The sequence below is a fragment of the Cynocephalus volans genome, chromosome 4, assembly GCF_027409185.1.
Source record: "Cynocephalus volans isolate mCynVol1 chromosome 4, mCynVol1.pri, whole genome shotgun sequence".
Lineage (NCBI taxonomy): Eukaryota > Metazoa > Chordata > Mammalia > Dermoptera > Cynocephalidae > Cynocephalus > Cynocephalus volans.
In genome coordinates this window covers 36,036,008-36,057,769 of record NC_084463.1, presented here as the reverse complement: position 1 = coordinate 36,057,769, position 21,762 = coordinate 36,036,008, and the positions used below count along the sequence as shown (strand labels likewise).

Sequence of the window (21,762 nt, the reverse complement as noted above, 5' to 3'; positions counted from 1 at the left end):
TGACTGTCATGATCCAAAGCATTGCCTCTTCCAAATATAATTATACACTAATATCAGAACCTGCTCTCATAACCATTGCTCCAAGTAAACCATCCTGAGGAAATGGTTTGAAAGGGAAAAAACATTGTGTATCAGAAGGCTTGAATAAAATCTTAAACCAAACTTTGTAAACCTGTGGGCCCATTTTATTTAACTTGAATTTGATGACCAGACTATCTTTACTTCATTGCAAATTGATCATGTTACAGTTCTAATGAATCTGTCTCTTATGATTTACAGACAGCAAGCAATGAAAGAATATTGTGTGAGATTGTGGTAGTGATTAAAGTAAATCTAGAGCCAATACATTGCAGTAAAAGCAATGTGTTTCTGTTATTATCCCAAATAACAATATATTTGGTGAAATGACTGTTAAACAGAAAAATTAGTTGTAATTGAGTAGCCCCTGACAATATTAACCAATGTTAAAAGTTTTTTTTTGTTTTTTCCCCAGGGTACCCTACATGACCCATCCTCTCCATTTTAATCACATGCTCGATGTTTGGCTACCTCTAAATGGAAAATTCCTGAGAGCATAAATTTTGTGTACTATTCACCAATCAAGTCTGTTTATTCTCTTCTGATCTTACATAAGAAACACAAAATATATCAACTTAACTTCTTGTATAATAATCTCTGTTAAAACCTTTAGAAAAGGGCTGCCCCCGTGTTCGGATCCTATATAGGGATGGCCGCTGCGCTCACTGGCTGGGCGCAGTGTGGACGACACCAAGCCAAGGGTTGCGATCCCCTTACCAGTCACACACACACACACACACACACACACACACACACACACACACACACACACACACACACACACACACACACACAACCCTTTAGAAAACCATTGAGTTTGTCTAAATTTTTCACTTCATTAACTTTCTGATTTATTCAGTTTCACTTTTGGTTAGACCAAATTTTGCCCCAACATCAAAAGTAAATTTTGGACTTGCTGCTGATAAAATGTGGATATAGAAAATTTAAAGAATTTTGCAAACAGTCTGTTACCTGAAAACCATAGTCAAGGAAGTGCGATTATGAGATGTTGAGCAAAGTCATTTTCCCTAAGGATTAATCAGGAGAAAATTTCTGTTCAAGTAATGACAGCATAGTCTTCCCAGAAATCTTAATCAGATCATGGTAAGGAAAGCAGTATTTTAATTTTTGCCCAACACTTTTCCACGCAAATGAAGACAGCTTCTTAGACGTTTAAACACAAGCTTGATCTTTAAACACAATCAGTTTGACTATTTGAGATGAGGTGACTATTCAAATAAATTAAATAAATTAAGGGCCCATTAAATTGTTCTCTAGCTTACAAAGAGGGCAGACTATATAGTGTTTGTGTGTGTGTGTGTGTGTGTGTGTGTGAGAGAGAGAGAGAGAGAGAGAGAGAGAGAGAGAGGAGAGAGAGGGAGATGCTTAATAATTCTTTGTTGTGGGTTCTAATCAAGTAAAAATTTAATAGATTGCTGAATGCTTGCATACAGCAAATATTTCGGTCTCTTTCAGTATTACACTACAAATTAATCTTCTTGCTCCCAAATAGTAATGATATTTACTCACACAAAAATTATTTTTATATCTATTCCTTGTTTTACCTTATGTAAAATATCTTATAATTTATCTTTTTCCAGTTTATTAAGTTATACTCGACAGATAAAATTATATGCATTTACTGTATACAACAAGATGTTTTGATATATGTATACATCGTGGAATGATTAAATCAATCTGTTTAACACATCCACCACCTCACATATTAGTTTTTTTTGTGTGTGGTGAAAACGTTTAAGATCTCCTTTAGCAATTTTTAAGTAGGTTTTATTAACTATAGTTACTATGCTTTATTACAGATCTCCTGCATGTATTAGTTCCATCTAACCAAAAGTTTGTACCATTTAAAGAACATCTCCCCATTTCCAACCCTTGGAAATCAACATTCTACTCTCTGCTTCTATGCATTCAACTTTTTTTGTGTGTGACCGGTAAGGGGATCGGAACCCTTGGCTTGGTGTCGCCCACACTGCGCTCAGCCAGTGAGTGCACCGGCCATCCCTATATAGGATCCGAACCTGCGGCCTCGGCGCTCCCAGCACCGCTGCGCTCCCAGCACCGCACTTTCCCGAGTGAGCCACGGGTTTGGTCCTGCATTCAACTTTTTGAGATGCCACATAAAAATGAAATCATGTAGTATTTGTCTTTCTGTGCCGGGCTTAGTTTACTTAGCATAATGTTGTCCGTGTTCATGCACATTGTTGTAAATGACAGAATTTCCTTCTTTTTTTGTGCTGAAATAGTATTACATTGAGCCCATATATATATAATACATGTGATATATATGATATATATGATACATGTATATCACTTTTTCTTTATCCATTCACCTGCAGAAGGACACTAGCATCAATTCCTTATTTGGTTATTGTGAATAATGTGGACGCAAACGTAGGAATGCAGATCTCTCCCTGACACACTGATTTCATTTCCTTGGATTTCTGATATGGTACTTCTATTTTAAATTTTTTGAGAAACTCCCATATCGTTTTCTATATTAACTATAATAATTTACATTTGCACCAACAGCGTACAAGTGTTCCTTTTTCTCCACATTCTCGCCAACACTACTTATCTTCTCTCTTTTTGACAGTAACCATTCTAACAGGTTTGACATGATATCTCATTGTGGTTTGTTTTGAATTTCCTTGATGATTAATGATGCTCTTCTTTTTTTTTAATGTACTTGCTGGCCATTCATACATCTTTTGAGAAAAGTCTATTAGAGACCTTTGCTCATTTTAAAAATCAGGTTTTTTATTTCCTTAGTTTTGAGTTGTTTGAGTTCCTTATATATTTTGAATAGTAACCACTGAACAGATATATGGTTTACAAACATTTTCTCTCATTCCATAGGTCGACTCTTCCCTGTGTTATTTTCTTTACTGTGCAGAAATGTTTTAGTTTAATGCAATCCCACTTGTCTACTTTTGCTTGTGTTGTCATTACAAAAAAAGCATTGCTCAGACCAATGTCATGAAACATTTCCTCTATGCTTTCTTCTAGTAGTTCTATAGATTCAGGATTTATATTTAATCCATTTTGAGTAGATTTTTGTATATGGCATAAGGTGAGGGTCCAATTTCATTCTTCTGCATGTAGATACCCAGTTTTCCCAGCACCATGGATTGAAGATGTGTTTCTTTCTCTATTGTGTGCTCATTTCACACTTCTGGAAGATCATTAAATGTGTGGATTTATTTCTGGACTATCTAACTTGTTACAACAGATTGTATGTCTGTTTTTCATACCAGCACCTTGAAGTTTTGGTTGCTAAGCTTGGTAGTAAGTTTTGAGATCAGGTAGTATGATGCCTCCAGCTTTATTCTTTCTGCTCAGGATTGCTTTGGACATGTGGGGTCTTTTGTGGTTCCATACAAATTTTAGATTTTTTTTCAATTTCTGTGAAAAACATCATTGAAATTTTGATAGGGATGACACTGAATCTGTAGATTGCTTTGGATAATACGGACAATTTATCATATTAATTCTTCCAGTTCATGAACACCAGATGTCATTCCATTTATTTTTGTCTTCACCAGTGTCTGTAGTCAATGTTTTATGGTTTCAATGTATGAATTTTGCACCTTCTTCGTTAAATTTACCATAAGTATTTTATTTTTTGATGCTATTGTAAATTGGATTGTTTCCTTGCTTTTTTTTTTTTTTTTTGGATAGTTTATTACATATATGGTATGTGGTTTATAATATATAGTGTATAGAAGCACCACTGATTTTATATCGTCCAACTTTATTATATATGTTGAATTTGTGTATTAGTTCTAATGGTTTTTTGTTGGAGTCTATAGTGTTTTCCATATGTAAGATCATGCCATCTGCAAAAAGAGATAATTTTACTTATTTCTTTCCAATTTAAATGTGTTTCATTTCTTTCTCTTGCCTAATTGCTCTGCCTTGAGCTTCCAGTACTGTATTGAATAGAAGTACTGAGAATGGGCATCCTTATCTTTTTCTTGATCCTGGAGGAAAAGCTTTTAGCTTTTCACCATTTTGTATGATGTTTACTGTGGGCATGTCATATATGGCTTTTATTTTGTTCAGGTACATTATTTTTATTCTTAATTTTTATTCTTAAGAGTTTTTATCATAAAAGGCATTGCATTTTGTCAAATGTTTTTTCTGCTTCTATTGAAATAATTATATTATTTTTATCTTTTATTCTGTTAATGCGTTACATCACATTTAATGATTTGCGTATGTTGAACCATCCTCACATCCCCGTAATAAATTCCACTTGATCGTGGCAAATAAACTTTTTGATGTGCTGTTAAATTTATTTTCTAGCATTTCATCGTGGATTTTTGCGTCTATGTTCATCAAGGATGTGGCCTATAATTTCCTTTTCTTGCAGTGTCTGTCTGACTTTGCTATCAGGGTAATTCTGGCCTCATAAAATGAATTTGGAAGCAGTCCCTAGTCTTCAAGTTTTTGGAAGTTTAAGAAGAATTGGTGTTAATTCATTAAATGTTTAGTGGAATTCAGCAGTGAAGCCATCACTAACTGGATTTTCTTTGTTGGGAGATTTTTGATTACTGATTCAATCATCTTATTAGTTATTGGTCTATTCAGATTTTCTGTTTCTTCATGATTCAGTCTTGGTAGGTTGTATGTTTCCAGGTATATATCCATTTCATCTAGGTTATCCAACTTTTTTGTCAGATAATTGGTTAGAGTAGATTTAGTAGTAGTAGTAGTAGTAGTAGCAGTAGTAGTAGTAGTAGTAGTAGTAGTAGTAGTAGTAGTAGTAGTAGTAGTAGTAGTAGTAGTATTTTGTACTTCTGTGGTATCAGTTGTAATTCCTCCTTTTGTATTTTTTTTCTGAAACTACTCTAAGTTTTTTCCTATTTTATTTGATAGTTTTATTGCATACACTATTTTCCTCAAACTAAGACATCTTATCTCTTAAATATGATTTTCTCATTAAAATTGTTTTTCTTATTAAATGGTACAGAGTGTAAATAGAATATGATCTAAAAGCATCAGCATTTCTTTAACTTGGGATCCCTCTAACAGCATAAGTATTTAATTAGCAGCACAATTTAAACATCTTTACTGAGAATGGTTATGACATGCTAAAGTTTTCCTTAATCAAATTTTCTCAATGTTGAGTACTTTTTATATCCTAATTCTGACACATCCTATCTAGGATATGTTTACATATTACTTGACCATTCCATGACACTTTAGAAATACAGGGGTACTAACACACACACACACACACACACACACACACACACACACACACACACACACACACACACACACACACACACACAATAATGCTAGACATTATTATCCCAATAGTAACTGTAACTATTATTATTTAATCTATTGGTAATATGGAAATATTGTTTTTAAAAATTATGACCAAGCAAGATATTATGTCAATTTAATTGTTATGTTGCTTATAGTCAAGCATATGTTGATAAAACACCATGAAATTAGTTTTTCACAAATACCATGGCCTTAAATTTTAGAAATGATGAATTACAAAGTGTTTTTCCTTCTATTTCAAGACTATTCATAAAAGGACGTTTTGATTCAGATCAGAGATCAGAAAACTACATGTGAAACAAATCTAAACTTCCACTTGTTTTGGTAGATAATGCTTTATTGAAACATAGTATGCTCATTTGTTTACATAATGTTTATGGAGGGTTTTGCATTAGAACAGCATAGTTGAGTCCTTGTGATAGAAACCATATGACCTGCAAGGTCTAAAATATGCACTACCTGGCCCTTCAGAGAAAAAATGAATGACCTTTGCCTGCTTCTTAGTATCCTATTGAAATCAATCCAATAACACAGTAGGATCAAATGCAATAGAGTAGCAAAGATAATTGAAGAAAGAAAAACAAAGAGAATAGGAAAGGAGAGAAGAGAAGAGAAAAGAAAAGAGAAGGGGAGAGAAAAGGAAGAAAGGTGAGGGAAGGGAGGAGAGAAAAAAAGAGTGGTTTTCAAATAGTAATGGCAGGTATTATTTAAATAGCTTTATGTTTCATACATATGATACAAGTTTTAAAAATTCTGTATGTGAATTTCTAAAATTTTACATCAGTAATGGAAAATAATAGTAAAATGATTGCATTTTTGTTTACATTTGTAAAAAATTATTTTGGCTCAGTTTAATTATAATATCATAAATAACTCATGTGAATGATTACATAAATTAATTAATTAATTAATTAATTAATGGATAAATAAATAAATAAATAAAATGAATAAATAAATGAATAAATAAAATTTACCTATTATTATATTAAAGTCCATACCTGAAAATCCAGTTTTCTGCACCTTGTATGTGTCTGCTTTTACTCTATTTTGCCTCCTTTGAATTTTAATCCCATTGGTCTTTAATTTCTTTGCCTGGTAACTTTTAAATCTTTTACTGACAAAATATGCACTTTTCAGAAGTGTACAGGGCATGCTGCTAATATTGTTCTGGCCATCACATCTTGGACATGAGTGGTGACGGTCAACTTTGTAGCCCATGAATATTCATAACCAATAGAAAAAAAGTGTACAACTTTGTGAATTTTCACAATTCCATCACATTTTTCTTATGGCACCTAGAGTTTTAAAATACACGTGCGTGTGTATTTTACTACTACCCATAAGTACCCTCATGCAAACTCTGATCAATACCTCCCAAAAAATAACCACTCTCCTGACATCCAACAGCATAGATTACATAAAGTTAGGGTATTTATTTGAAATTTTTCTTCTTTATTGATAAAAGCATTTATTGCTATTAATTTCCCTCATAGAACTGCTACTGCTATGTTCTGTAGGTTTGGGTGTGCTGCATTTCTATTTTTGTTTATCTCAACATACTTTTAAAATTTCTTTTCATTTCCCCTTTAACCCAATGGTTGTTCAATTGTGTGTTGATTAGTTTCCATGTATTTATAAATTTTCTGGTTTTACTGCTGTTATTGATTTATACTTTTATTCCATTTGGGTCAGAAAAGACATTTGATATACTTTCAATCTTCTCAAACGTGTTAAAACTTATTTTGTGTTCTAACATATGATCACTCCTGGAGAATTATTCCATATTTGCTCGAAAAAAAGTGGATTCTGCTATTTTATGGAAAGTTTATATATGAGTTTACTTCAAAAAGTTTGTGGAAAATGGAATTAAAAGATGTTACATACCTTTTGAAGACCACTTGTATATCTATTAGGACCACTGTGTGTACTATATTGTTCAAGTTAGCTTTTTCTTTATTGATTTTCTGTCTATGTTTTATCCATTATTGTAAGAGAGTATTTAGTTTCCCTACTATTATTGTATTGCCATCAATTTCTTTTTCATATCTATCAATATTTGATTTATATAATTAGGTAGTCTGAGTTTGTGTGCACTGTAGAGTTAGGGCTAGGGTCTGAAGCTCACAAACCCTTCAAGCCCATTCACAAACCCTTCACATGGAGGCATAAGAGCTAGTAACTGGAAAAAAGGTCCTTGGAACCATGGTTGAAGTCGGAATAGTCTCTATTCAGCACACACATTTAAGAGCTAGGCAATACAAAGAGAAACTCAGAAACTCAACTGCTACTGGCAGTGTCCAAAGGAAAACTGAAACTGAGCAGCTGCCAGCAGAGTAAACATGCTCTACTGTTAGACATGAGCTCTCTGCTGGCCATTCTGCTTCAAACTGCAGAACACACAAAAGCAATTTACTAGAAATGTACATGGGTGCGGATGCACACTAACTCCACCCACACAACTTGTTTACAAGAAATGTTGAGGGAGCCTGACTAAATTATCCTATTTTCCCCACATGCACATATATTTATAATTGTTATATCTTCTTGCTTAGTAGATACTGTTATCATAATATAATGACATTCATTGTCTCCAGAGACAGTATTACACTTAAAAATATGGTTTGTTTGATATAATGGTAGCCTCGTATGCATTACTTTGGTTCCCATCTGTATTAAATATATTTTTTCATGCATTCACTTTACACTATACTGTGTCTTTAAATCTAAACTGAGTCTCTTGTAGAGAGCAATCACTAGATTGTGTTTTTTTGTTTATCCATTTAGCTACTCTGTGCCTTTTGGCCGGAGAGGTTAATCTATTTATGTTTAAGGAAATTATTATGTAAACACTATTAATATTTTATTAATCATTTGATTAAAGGACAAAAAATACAAGTTTGATATCCATTTTGTATTTTTTGTCCTCTTTCTCACTCACTGTTTCCTTTCTTATCTGATGATGTTGTAGTGATTTTTTTCTTGTTTGCTTTTCTCTTTATCTTTTTCTATATCTATATATTATTTTAAGAGTTTTATTAAATATCTTTTAGTTATACTCTTCTATTTAAATTTGATAGCAACTTAATTTCACTTGAATACAGAAAACAATAGCAACCCTAAATGTAAATGGATTAAACTCTCTACTCAAAAGATTCAGACTGATAGATTGGATTAAAAAGCTAGACCTAACTATATGCTGTCCATCAAGAGATCCACCTCACTTGTAAAGAGGCACACAGACTAATAGTGAAGAGATGAAAAAAGATATACCACACAAATGGAAACCAAAAATGAGCAGGAGTAGCTATTCTTATATCAGATAAAATAGACTTTAAACCAAAAACCATAAAAAGAGACAAAGAAGGCCACTATATAATGGTAGAAGAATCTCCCCAGCAAGATGAAGTAACATTCATAAATATATATAAACCCAACACTGGAGCACCCAGATATATAAAGCAAACACTATTAGACCTAAAGAAAGAGATAGGCCTCAGTATAATACTAGTGGGGGACCTGAACACCCTTTTGTCAGATCATACAGACAACAAAACAACAGAGAAACACAGGATTTAAACCACACTTTACATCAACTGGACCTGGCAGATATCTTCAGAAAAATTTCATCCATTCAACTACAGAATATACATTTTTTTTCATCAGCACATGGAACATTCTTCAGGATAGACCAAGTGTTAGGTCACAAATCAAGCCTGAACAAATACGCAAAATTTGAAATCATTCCAAGCATCCTTTCAGACCACAATGGATTAAAACTAGAAATTATCAAGTAAAACTAAAGACATTAAACAAACACTTTGAAATTAAAAAACAGGCACTTGAATGACCTATGGGTCCAAGAAGAAATTAAGCAGGAAATTTAAAAAATTCTTGAAACTAATGAAAATAAAGGCACATCATACTGAACCCTGTAGAATGCTGCAAAAGTGGTACTAAGAGGAAAGGTTATTGTAAGTAATGCTTACATCAAAATTTAGAAAGACTCAAATAAACAGTCTAACCCTACACCTCAAAGCACTGGAAAAACAAGAACAAACCAATCTCAAAATTAGTACACAAAAAGAAATAATTTAAGATCAGAGCAGAAAAAAAAGAAATAGAGACCCAATAAAGTGATGCAAAGTATCAATGAAACAAAAAGTTGCTTTTTTTTTTGAGAAGATAAACAAAATAGACAAAACTTTAGCTAGGCTAACAAAGAGGAGAGAGAGAGAGAGAGACCCAAATAACAAACCAGAAATGTAAAAGAAGACATTACAAAAGATACCACAGAAATGCAAAAATCATTGGGCCGGCCTGTGGCTCACTCAGGAGAGTGCGGTGCTGATAACACCAAGGCCATGGGTTTGGATCCCTAAAAAAAAAAAAAAAGATGCAAAAATCAATAGAGAATATTACATAAAACTACATGTCAACAAATTTGAAAACTTGGAGTAAATGGATAAATTTCTGGACACATACACAATACCAAGACTGAACCAAGAAATACAAATCCAGAACAGACCAATAACAAGCAACAAAACTGAAGTTGAGATCAGCAGTCTCCCAGCAAAGAAAACCCCAGGATCAGATGGCTTCACTGCTGAATTCTACCAGACTTTTACAGAGGAGTTAGTACCGATTCTCTTGAAACTATTCCAAAAGAATTGAAACAGAGACCACTCATCCAGCATCACTCTGACACCAAAAGCAGAGATACAACAACAAAAAAGAAAACTACAGATCAATATCTTTGATGAACATAGATAGAAAAATACTCAATAAAAAACTAGCAATCAGAATACATCAACACATCAAAAAATTATACATCATGATCAAGAGGGATTAATTGAGGGAGACAAGAATAGTTCAACCTACAGAAGTCAATAAATGTAATAGATCACATCAACAAAATCAAGGGCAAAAACTATGATTATCTCAACAGATGGAGAAGAAGCACTTGACAGACTTCAACATCCCTTCATGATAATGGCTCTCAGCAAAGTAAGTACTGATGGAAAGCATCTCAACACAATAAAAGCCATATATAACAAACCCACCACCATTATCATCCTGAATGGGGAAAAGCCAAAAGCTTTTCCCTTAAGAACAAGAACAAGACCAGGATGCCACTCTCAATATCAATACATCAAAATCAGTAGTGTTTTAACACACCATCAGAGAACAAGCAGGAAAAGAAAGCAAGCCCATTTACAGTAGCTACCAAAAGAATAAAATACCTAGGAATAAATTTAACCAAAGAGGTGAAAAAATCTCTACAATAAGAACTACAAATCACTGCTGAAAGAAATGAAAGGATACACCAGAAGATGGAAAGACATTCCATGTTCATGGATTGGAAGAATTAACATTGTGAAAACATCCATACTACCCAAAGTGATCTACAGATTCAATGCAATACCCTTCAAAATACCAATGGCATTCTTCACAGAAATGAAAAAACAATCCCAAAATTCATATGGAACAACAAAAGACCCTGAATAGCCAAATGAAACCTGAGCAATAAAAAAAAAAAAAGAAAATTGAGGCATTGCACTACCTAAATTTAAACTATATGACAAAGCTATAATAACAAAAACAGCATGGTACTGACATAAAATGGGGCACTGGAATCAATGAAACAGAATACAAAACCCAGAAATCAACCTAGGTACTTATAGCCTAGCAATCTTTGACAAATGAGCCAAGAACATACACTAGGGGAAGGACTGCCTCTTCAGTAATTTGTGCTGGGAAATCTGGAAATCCATGTGTAGAAGAGTGAAACTATACCCCTACTTCTCAACATATACCCAAATCAACCTAAAATGGATTAAAGACTTAAGTAAAATACCCAAAACTATGAAACTCCAGGATGTAGGAGTGGGCAAAAACTTTATGACTAAGGCCCCCAAAGCACAAGCAACAACAGAAAATATAAACAAATGGGATTATATCAAACTAAAAAGCTTCTGCATGGCAAAGAAAGAAATCAATAATGCAGAAACACAACCCAAGGAACAGGAGAAAATATTTGCAAACTGTACATCTGACAAAGGCCAAATATCCAGAATTTTTGAGGAATTCAAACAACTTCACTGTAAAAATCCCAAATAATACAATTTAAAAATGGGCAAAGGAGCTAAATAAACATTTTTCAAAGGAAGGCATACAAATAGCCAAGAGATACATGAAAAAATTCTCAATATCACTAATCGTCCAGGAAATGCAAATCAAAACCATGTTGAGATGTCATCTCACCCATTAGACTGGCTATTATCAAAAAGACTTGAGAATAACAAATGCTGGTGATAATGTGGACAAAGGGAAACTCCTCTATATTGTAGTTGGACTGTAAAATAGTGCAACCATTATGGATAATGGTGAGGATGTTTCTCAAACAATTACAGATACAACTACCATGTGATCCAGCAATCCTGCTACTGGGTATATACCCAAAGGAATGGAAATCTTCATGTCGAGGGGATAGCTGCACTCTCATGTCCATCACAGCTCTGTTTACAATAGCCAAGATTTGGAACCAACCTAAACGTCCATTGATAGATGCTTGGATAAGGAAAAAGTGATATATATACACAATGGAATACTACTCAGCCATAAAAAAGAAAGAAATTCTGCCATTCACAACACAGATGAGCTTGAAAAAAATTTAATTTAGTGAAATAAGCCAGGCACAAAGAGAGAACTACTGCATGTTGTCACTCATAGCGGGAACTAAGAAAGAAAGAAAGTGAGGAAGTGAGAGAGAGAAAGACTACAGAAATACATTGAACTTTCATAAGGACAGAACAGACCTATGATTAATAGATTTGCAAAGGGGGGAGGAAAAGGGATTAGGAAGAAATTTGGTAAGGAGCACAAGAACAATTAAGATTTATAATGATTAACATGCTAATAATATTGATTTGATCAAAACATATTGTACAAAAATACTGATAGTCATCTCTGTACCTTATAAATATGTATACTCAATTATGTTCCAATTAAAAATATAAAATAAAGAACAGCTCTGTAAATAAATAAATAAAATCAAAGATGAAAGAGGAGACATCACCACTGGGTACTACATAAGTAAAAACAGTTCATAATAGACTATTATGAACAATTATACACCAGTAAATTGAAAAAACTAGAAGAAATGGATAAATTTTGGACACACACAATCTATCAATATTGTATTATGAAAAAAACAAACAAACAAACAGATAATATGAGTAGAGCAATAATGAGTAAGGAGATGCAATCAGTAAAAAACAAAGTTTCCTCATTAAAGAAAATTTGAAGACCTAAAGTCTTCAGTGCTGAATTTCACTAACCATTTAAAAAGTAAAAATAAATACCAATTCTTCTCAAACTATTCCAAAAATATTAAATATTTCCAAAATCATTCTATGATGCCGGCATTATCCTCATACAAAAAAACAGACAAGAATACAAGAAAAAACCCCCAAAACTATGAGCCAATATCTCTGACAAACATAGATGCAAAAATTCTCAACAAAATACTAGCAAACTAAATTTAACAGCACATTAAAAATATTCACTGTGATCAGGTGGGATTTTTCCCAGAGAGGCAAGGATGGTTCAACAATGCAAATCAATAATTATGATACATTGCACTAACAGAATAAAGGACAAACAATACACTCATTTCAATAGATGCAGAAAAAGCATTTGACAAAATTCAACATTGCTTCATGATTAAAAACCCTCAACATATGGAAGAAATATATCTGGAACAACCAAGGTTATATATGACAAACCTACAGCTAACATCATACTGAACAGGGTAAAGTTGGACACTTTTTCTTTAAGATCTGGAACAACATAAGGATGCCCACTATCACCACTTCTACTCAATATGATACTAGAAGTCTTTGAGCAATTAGGCAAGAGAAAAAAAGAAAGAAAGAAAGTGTATCCAAGTTGGAAAAGAAGAAGTAAATTGTCCTTGTTTGCAGACAACATGATTTTATACATAGAAAACTCTAAAATCTCCACCAGAAAACTGTTAGAATGTACAAACAAGCTCAGTAAACTTGAAAGATACCAAATCAACATACAAAAATCAGTAGCATTTCTATACACCAATAGGGAACTATCTGAAAAAGAAATCAAGAAAATAATATCATTTACAATAGTTACAAAAAAATGCCTAGGAATAAAATTAAAGAGATGAAAGATCTTTGCACTAAAATTATAAAACATGGATGAAATAAATTGAAGAAAACACAGGTAAATGAAAAAGATATCCTGTGTTTATGGATTGCAAGTGTTAATACTGATAAAATGTCCATACTACCCAAAGCAATCTACAGGTTTAATGTCATTCCTATCAAAATTCCAATGAAGTTTTTCACCGAAATAGAAAAACATTCCTACAATTTTCATGGAATTATAAAATACCCAAGTATCCAAAGCAGTCTTCAGCAAAAAGAGCAAACCTGGAGGCATCACACTACCTTATCTCAAAATCTACTACAAAGCTATAGTAACCAAAACAGCAAGGTGCTGGTATATATAAAAACAGACATATAGTCAGTGGAACAAATTAGAGAGTTCAGAAATAAATTCATACATTTATTGATCTTCCACAAAGGTGATAAGAAGACACATAAAGAATGGACAGTCTTCTAAATAAATGGTATTGGATATGCACATGCAGAACAATGAAATTGGACCCTTATTTCACACTATGTACAAAACTCCAATCAAAATTGATTAAAGACTTAACTATAAGACCAAAAATTATAAAACTACTGTAAGAAAACACAGGGGAAAAGTTTCATGATATTGGTCTGTGCAATGATTTTTTTGGATATGACTTCAAAATTACAGGCAAGAAAAGCAAACATAAACAAATGATACTACATCTAACTAAAAAGCTCTGCATAGCAAAGGAAATAATCAACAAAACGAAGAGACAACCTACAAAATGGGAGTAAATATTTGCAAATTATACATCTGCTAAGGGTTTAATATCAAAAATATATAAGGAATTCAAGTCAATAGTATGAAAACAAATGACCCTATTTTAAAATGGGTGAAAGAAAGACTTGAGTAGACATTTCTCAAAAGAAGACATACAAATGGCTAACAGATATATTAAAAAATGCTAGATATCTATCATCATCAGAGAATAAAAATCAAAACCACAATGAGATATTACCTCACTCCTGTTAAAATGGCTGTAAAGAAGACCAAAATAACAAGTGTTGGTGAGAATGTAGAGAAAAAGAAACCCTTGTACACTGCTGGTGGAAATACAAATTAGTACAGCCATTATAGAAAACAGCATGAAAAAATTAAAAATAGAAGTACCATATGATTCGGCAATTCCATTACTGAGTATGTGTCCAAAGGAAATGTAATCTGTATGTTGAAGAGATATCTGCATTCTCATGTTATTCACAATAGCCAGGATATGGAATCAATCTTAGTTTTCATCAATGGATGAATGGATAAAGAAAATACGGTGTACATATACACAATATAATACTATTCAGACATAAAAATGAAAGAAATCCTGTCATTTGCAACAATATGGATGAACATGGAGGACATTATGTTAAGAGAAATAAGCCAGGCACAGAAAGACAAATACAGCATGATATTACTCATATGTCAAAACCAAAAGAGTTCATTTCATAGAAGTAGAGAGTAGCATGGTGGTTACCAGAGGACGGGGTGGGCAGATGCTGGACAAAGGATACATAATTACATTAAGAAGTGAGGAATCAATTCAAGAAGTCTATTGTACAGCAAGATGACTACATTTAATGATAATATACTGTTTCTTTGAAAATTGCAAAAAATAGTATGTTAAGAGTCCTCACTGACACTGGAGGAGAAGATCTGGGGAGGCCCAAAAGCCGACCTCAACCCACCCCATCCTCTTACCAGGTCTTGACTCTGCCACAGGAAATAATTCAAGAGCAGAGTCACAGTAGAAAGTGAAAACCTGTTTAATAGAAAGAACGAGAAGTACAGACATCACAGGTATAGTGTGGTCTAGATTCAGAGACTGAGCAGGGCACCCACCAAGTTTAATACAAAAGTAAGAAATACACATTTGCAGACAAACTGCAGGCTGACTGAGAAGGTGAGCAGCAGCCCCGCCTTCTTCCTGAATTCAACTTTCATAGTTTGGTAATCTATATATATTCATGGTATCTAATGAATATTCAACTAAGTTATGTAACCTAGTCTTGCACATGCTCTGTTGGTCTCTTTTAGAGCATGCTAACTAGTCAAATTCCACCACATGCAATGAATATATTCAAATATACTGTGCTCTCTAGTGCCTCCAGTGGAAAGTCATTTAAGCAGTAAACTCCTTTTTACTGAGCGTGATCAGCAACTGGGATGACATAAGTCTGCCTCCATGTGCTGGTGCCAAAAATGCTGGCCACCATAGCTTAGGACTCAGAGGTGGGGCTTGAGTCCAAGGGAAGTAGTTAGAGGCCCAGAGGAGTGGCCCAAAACCTGATCCCAGGGGGACTGAGCACCTTCTATTTCATCACCATAAAAATGATAATTATGTGAGGTAATTTATTTATTAATTAGGTAGATTTAACTGTTCTACAGTGCATATATACTTCAAAACATCATGTTGTACACGATAAATACATAACATTTTATCTGTCGATTTTAAAAAAACAAAGCATATCAAAACAAAAACACGAAGACACAAGGGAATTGTTTGAGGTGGTGGCTCTGTTAGTGTATTATCACCTTGATTATGGTGTTAATAATTTGAATGTATCCACATGTCCGAACTCACTAAATTGTATATGTTAATGATATTCATTTTTATATATCAATTATACCTCAATAAAGCTGGGAAAAACCCCACATCACATATAAAGGAGTGCAAATATGATTATCAGTGGAATTCTCATCAGAATCCTGGTGGGCCAGGAGAGAGTAGGATGATGTAGTAAAAGTGCTGAAAAGAAAAAAAATACCAAACAATCATACTTTATACAGCCAAGCTTTTAAAAATAAGGGAGAAATGAAAACTTTTTAGACAAACAAAAGCTAAGGGAGTTCATCAACACTAGACCTGCCTTGCATGAATTTCTAAAGAGCGTTCTTTAAACTGAAATTAAAAGTTACTTATTAAAAACAAGAAGTATACATAAGCATAATATTATAGGTAACATAAACCTGTATTCAGAATATTCTAAGGCTATAGTGAAGGTGTGTAAGGCTATTTTATTACTATATGAGGGTTAAAAGACAATATTATTAATGACAACTATAGCTAAAATAAATTGTCAAGGGATACTCATTACAAAATGATGTAAATTGTGAAATCAAAAACATAAAACGTGAAGCGGGGGTAAAAGTGTAGAGTTGTTGTATGCAATCAAAGTTAAGTTGTTATCAGCTTGGAAAAGACTATTATAAGCGTGAGAAGTTCTATGTAAGCCTCACGGCAAACACAAAGCAAAAATTGTTATTAGAAGTGCAGGACAAAAATAAGAAGAATTCAAAGCGTACCACTACAGAAAATCATCAAACCACAAAGAAAAACCGCAAGCAACAGCTCTCACAGGCCAAATCCCAGAAGAGAGAGAATGAGATGGCTGGACAAAGGAGGGTAAAAGAACCCAAGGACATGTAGTGGGAGGAAATTACGTGAGCTAGAAGATCAAAATGCACCTACCACTGAAGCTCAGAGGTCGATGAAGAACATATCCCAAGTCTATGAAGAGGCTACAAACAGGCACCACTGCCCAGGAATGAGTAGGTGAGACCAGAATTTTCACACCTGACCTCACTATCTGTGAGGCATTTACTATACGGCTTACGTCCACAAACCTAAAATCAAGCCAACTTCATCTCCCATTTGGGCTACTGGAATGACCCCCAGCCACTCTTGCTCTCTTTCAGTCTTTTCTCTAAACAGCAATGAGATTTGCAAATACAAAATATATTGTCATTTCCTAATTAGCACCCTTTGATAATCAATCATTTCACTTAGTGCAAAACCCATAAACCCTACAGGGCTTTTAATGACCTGTATGGACAAGTTCCTGCCTTTCTCTTCAGACTCATCTCCTTCATCCATCTCCCCCATTCCTCAGCCTTCTCTTGACATTTACTCCAGACCACTCTTTCCATTCCTGTTCTCCTACTCCTTGCAGTGTAGCTTAAAGTACTATATAAACACAGAGAGCTTTCCCAGCCTTCTATGTTGATTCAAACTTACTGTTCTATGTGCATGCACCAGCTTGTGCTTTATCACTTCAGAGTGATCACAGCAAATAGAAACAGCCATTTAATTATTTATTTATGCTTCATTACATATTTCTCTTCCCTTCCTGACTGGAATTTCCATTAAGGCAAAGACTTCCGTGGCCCTTTCTATGTTACTGTGTCCTCGAAGAACTCAGACTGTATCACAGGACTGGCGCATATCAGGAGATTAAATATATGTGAAATTAATGAATGGAAGAGTGGGCAGGACTAGTAGAAATCTTATAAATATTAGCTGAATAAAAGGAAATCCTAAAGTGATTTAAGCATTTTAGTATACACTCTTTGAATCCCAAGGCTCATGATAGCATGTAATACTTTGGATCTTTTCTTCCCTTCTTCTTTTCCTTCCTTCCTTCCTTCTTTTATTTCCTTAGCTAGAATTTCATTAAGCAGACAAAAAAAGATTAAAGTCAAAGTTATTGTAGATAAAGGTTTGACACTTCAAAACTCCTTGTTGTTTTTTATTTATTTATTTTTCTTGTTACTAGGAGATAATGTGGGTCAACACACATTTCAAATATACTTTTTTCTTTTTTCATTTATTCTTTGTACATCTATTTAATAAGCACTAATGGTACCCACAAGGTTTTAGGTCTACAAGACCAGTGTCTTCACAGTACTAAACAGATGCAGAACTTTCTGTGTATAAGGCTATAAAAACAAACAAACAAAAATCCTATTTTAGAATCTGGAAGTCATGTATGTGTAATTACCATGTACTGAAATTGTACAGATTCTCATCAAAAACTGGAAGACAGTGTCTAATAACAAAATTGCCCCCAAAATGGCTTGGTGGAGGCAATTTAGCTTCTGACTGGTTATTGACAAGAAACCATTAAGAAGCTTTTTCACTGTGGTTTGAAGAATTCAGTGCAGTACTGACAATGGCATTCAGGTTTGAAGGCTGTGAACCTAGCATTCACTTACTCCTGTACTTAATCTACTGTGTGTCCTGCACAGATTTTCCTTACCTAATAAAGAAATTTCCTTTCAGTCTTACTCCATAGGTGCCACACTTCCTTCTCATGACTTTTTTAACAGCTTGTTTGAAGTCTTTGTTCCTGAAGCTGTAGATAAATGGGTTCAGCAATGGGGTGACCACGGTATAGAAGACAGAAATGATCTTGTTGATTTCAGGTGACACATGAGCATTGGGGCGCACATACATAGAGATCATAGTCCCATAGTAAATAGTGACAACAGCCAGGTGGGAGCCACATGTAGAAAAGGTCTTCATCCGTCCAGAAGCTGAGGAAATTCTCAGTATGGAGGACACAATAAAAACATAGGACACAAGTGTCAGAAAAAAACAAAGGCACAGAACAACAACTGAAAGGATGAAGATGGCCATTTCAGTAGTATAAACACTGGAACATGAAAGCAGCATGAGTGGCGGGAGGTCACAGAAAAAATGGTTGATCTCGTTGGGCCCACAGAAATCCAACTTGGAAATCATCAGGGAAGGCAGAAAGCCTGTGCCCACCCCTGTCAACCAGGAGATTGCCACCAACTTTGTGCAGATTTCAGGACTCATGAGGAAGGAGTAGTGGAGTGGGCTGCAGATGGCCAGATATCGGTCATAAGCCATCACGGCCAGGAGAAAGCATTCAGTAGCCCCAAAGAACACAAAGAAGTATAGCTGTGCCATACAGGCGGAGAAGGAGATGGCTTGGCCCTGGGAGAGCAGGTTGGCTAGGAGAAGGGGCACAGTGGTGGATGTGTACCAGAGCTCCAGAAAGGAGAGGTGTTTGAGGAATGTGTACATTGGTGAGTGCAGTCGCTGGTCCTGGCTCACCACTGTGATGATAACGACATTCCCTGTGATGGTGAGGAAGTAGATGACCAGGAAAATGGCAATGAGTAGGATCTGCCACTGAAGAAGGTTCTGGAATCCTAACAGTTGAAACTCAGTGACACTGGACACATTTTGGTGCTCCATTGCCTGTGGGTGGGGGGTGGAAAACATTTTGGAAAAGCACAGTACACAAGCCATAACAATATTTAGAACTATCTGTGTTTGGAACTTCAGGAATTAATTTTTTCCTAATAGTTTAGAGTTTTATTTGTGGCTATTTAGAAGGGCAAATGCATAATTCCAGCTCTTTTCTGTAAGAATACATTTTGAAATCACAAGCTGATTGTGAAGATTAGATCCTGTAAAGAGACTCAAGTTTTCTGTGTTGGAATTGTCTGAAATCTAGAAGTCTCAATCCAAAAAAAATAGAAAAAAAAAGGACTCTGATCAGTAGATCTTAAGTGTGCTCACCAGAAAAGAAAAAGAAAAAATTTTAATTATTTGAGGTGATAGATAAGTTAATTAGATCGATTGTGATTTCACAGTATATACATATATCAAAACATCAAGTTGTACACCTTAAATATATACAATATTTATTTGTCAATTATACCTCAATAAAGTTATAAACAGACCTCACAAACTAACAATAACAACAAAGGTCTTTAAAAAATCACACACATATGGGATCAAATGTCTTTCTTTTCTCATATATGGATTTTGTCTGGAAAAGAGAACAGACACTTGCATCTTCTATGACATTCTGAGAAAGTTTATTCATTCTTCTCTCAAACAATATTTATCAATACCTGCTGTGTGTGTGTGTGTGTGTGTGTGTGTGTGTGTGTGTGTGTGAAGCCTTGTGCTGAGCTAACCTGTATCTTATCCACCAGTGTCCTTTCTTGCCCAGTTAGATACTGTACTTGTGTTCAGCCACTGCAATCACTTCCTCGTGTACACCTCTCCTTCCTTTCATTTAATTCATTGTCTAACACAGTTTTGGATAAATTCACTGTCAACCTGCCATATGTGAGCTTCATGCAATGGAGGGGGTGAGACACAACACATGATATTGCCACCTTAAAATTCCTAACCAATAAACTGGTGTATTCTTTGTGCTACAGAGCAATCATTCTCCATTTCCCTCATATACTCACTTTTCCAGTCTCCTAAATGACTATTTCATTTATGCTCTTCTCTTTCCAATCTTTCAAAACATCCTTGTCTATCTGTACCTTCAACAAGAAACCTATTTTACTAAATAAAACTGAAATCTTCTAACGAGAATATCTGCAAATTCCCCCACATATCACCTTTTGTTCTAGTGCATCCACTTCCTCCATCTCCCTCTGAATAAAGTCTGTGCCCACCCCCGTGGGCATGAGGTGCCACCGGAAGATACTGCAGGTGTTACACCATCGTCATCCCCTGAATCAAGAGCCCTCTTTCTGCTGGTCATTTCCTCAGCAGGCCTACTGACTGGTTTTATCTCTCTTTTAAAAAGACAAAAAGGAATGTCTTGATGCTATCCTGTTCTCCATTAAATGCTGCCTGTATTGTCTGCTCACTCTTTTCTTTCTTTTTTCCCTTTCTGAAAGCATCTGTTTCAGCTCCCCTATTGCTCTGCTTCCTATCTCTCCTGAATCCAAAGCAATCAGGGTTTTCTTCTGGCTACTACCACAAACTGCTCTGCCATGTTGTCCTCACCCTCCAATCATGCATCCTCATTCCTAATTGTTGTGATCTGTCAGCAGCATCCACAGTTGTTCTGTCCCTCTTCTGGGATGACTCTAGTCACCTGATATCCATGATCTACAGATCTGGATTTTCAGGTTTATATGACCCCAGGATTGAGTACCTTAATCTACCTCACTTCCTTTTTGGTTTCAGGCAGTCTTTTGACTTTAAATGCCATCATTTAGCTCTCAACCATTAAATTTATATATCAAGCTTGAATATAAGCTTTCTGTAAACCACAGCCCTATTTGAAAAGCACTCACATGTCTAAGCTGCATCTGAAATTTAAGTTACCTACCCTACCTAACCAGCATTATGGATATACTCAGCCTTCCTAGTGCAGTACCTCCATCTATTTAACGGCCACTCCATCCTCCTACTTGCTCAATTCTTGTTTCTGTGAGACCCAATATCTAATTTTTCAGTGAAGTCAGCTGACTCCACCTGAGAATATAAGCACACTCTGATCCGATCACTATATCACTATTCACTAACATCCCGTGCTCCCTGGAAAGAGCATCACTATCTCTCACCGAGATTGTTGCAAC

General features: G+C 34.8%; 1 protein-coding gene across 1 annotated transcript; it reads right to left on the bottom strand.

The window, feature by feature from the left end:
• Window positions 1-18,649: 18,649 nt before the first annotated feature.
• LOC134374743 (olfactory receptor 11L1-like) lies at window positions 18,650-19,621 on the bottom strand. The gene has a single exon (XM_063092681.1). It carries the CDS (start codon window positions 19,619-19,621, stop codon window positions 18,650-18,652), a length of 972 nt encoding a protein of 323 aa, XP_062948751.1.
• Window positions 19,622-21,762: the final 2,141 nt, after the last annotated feature.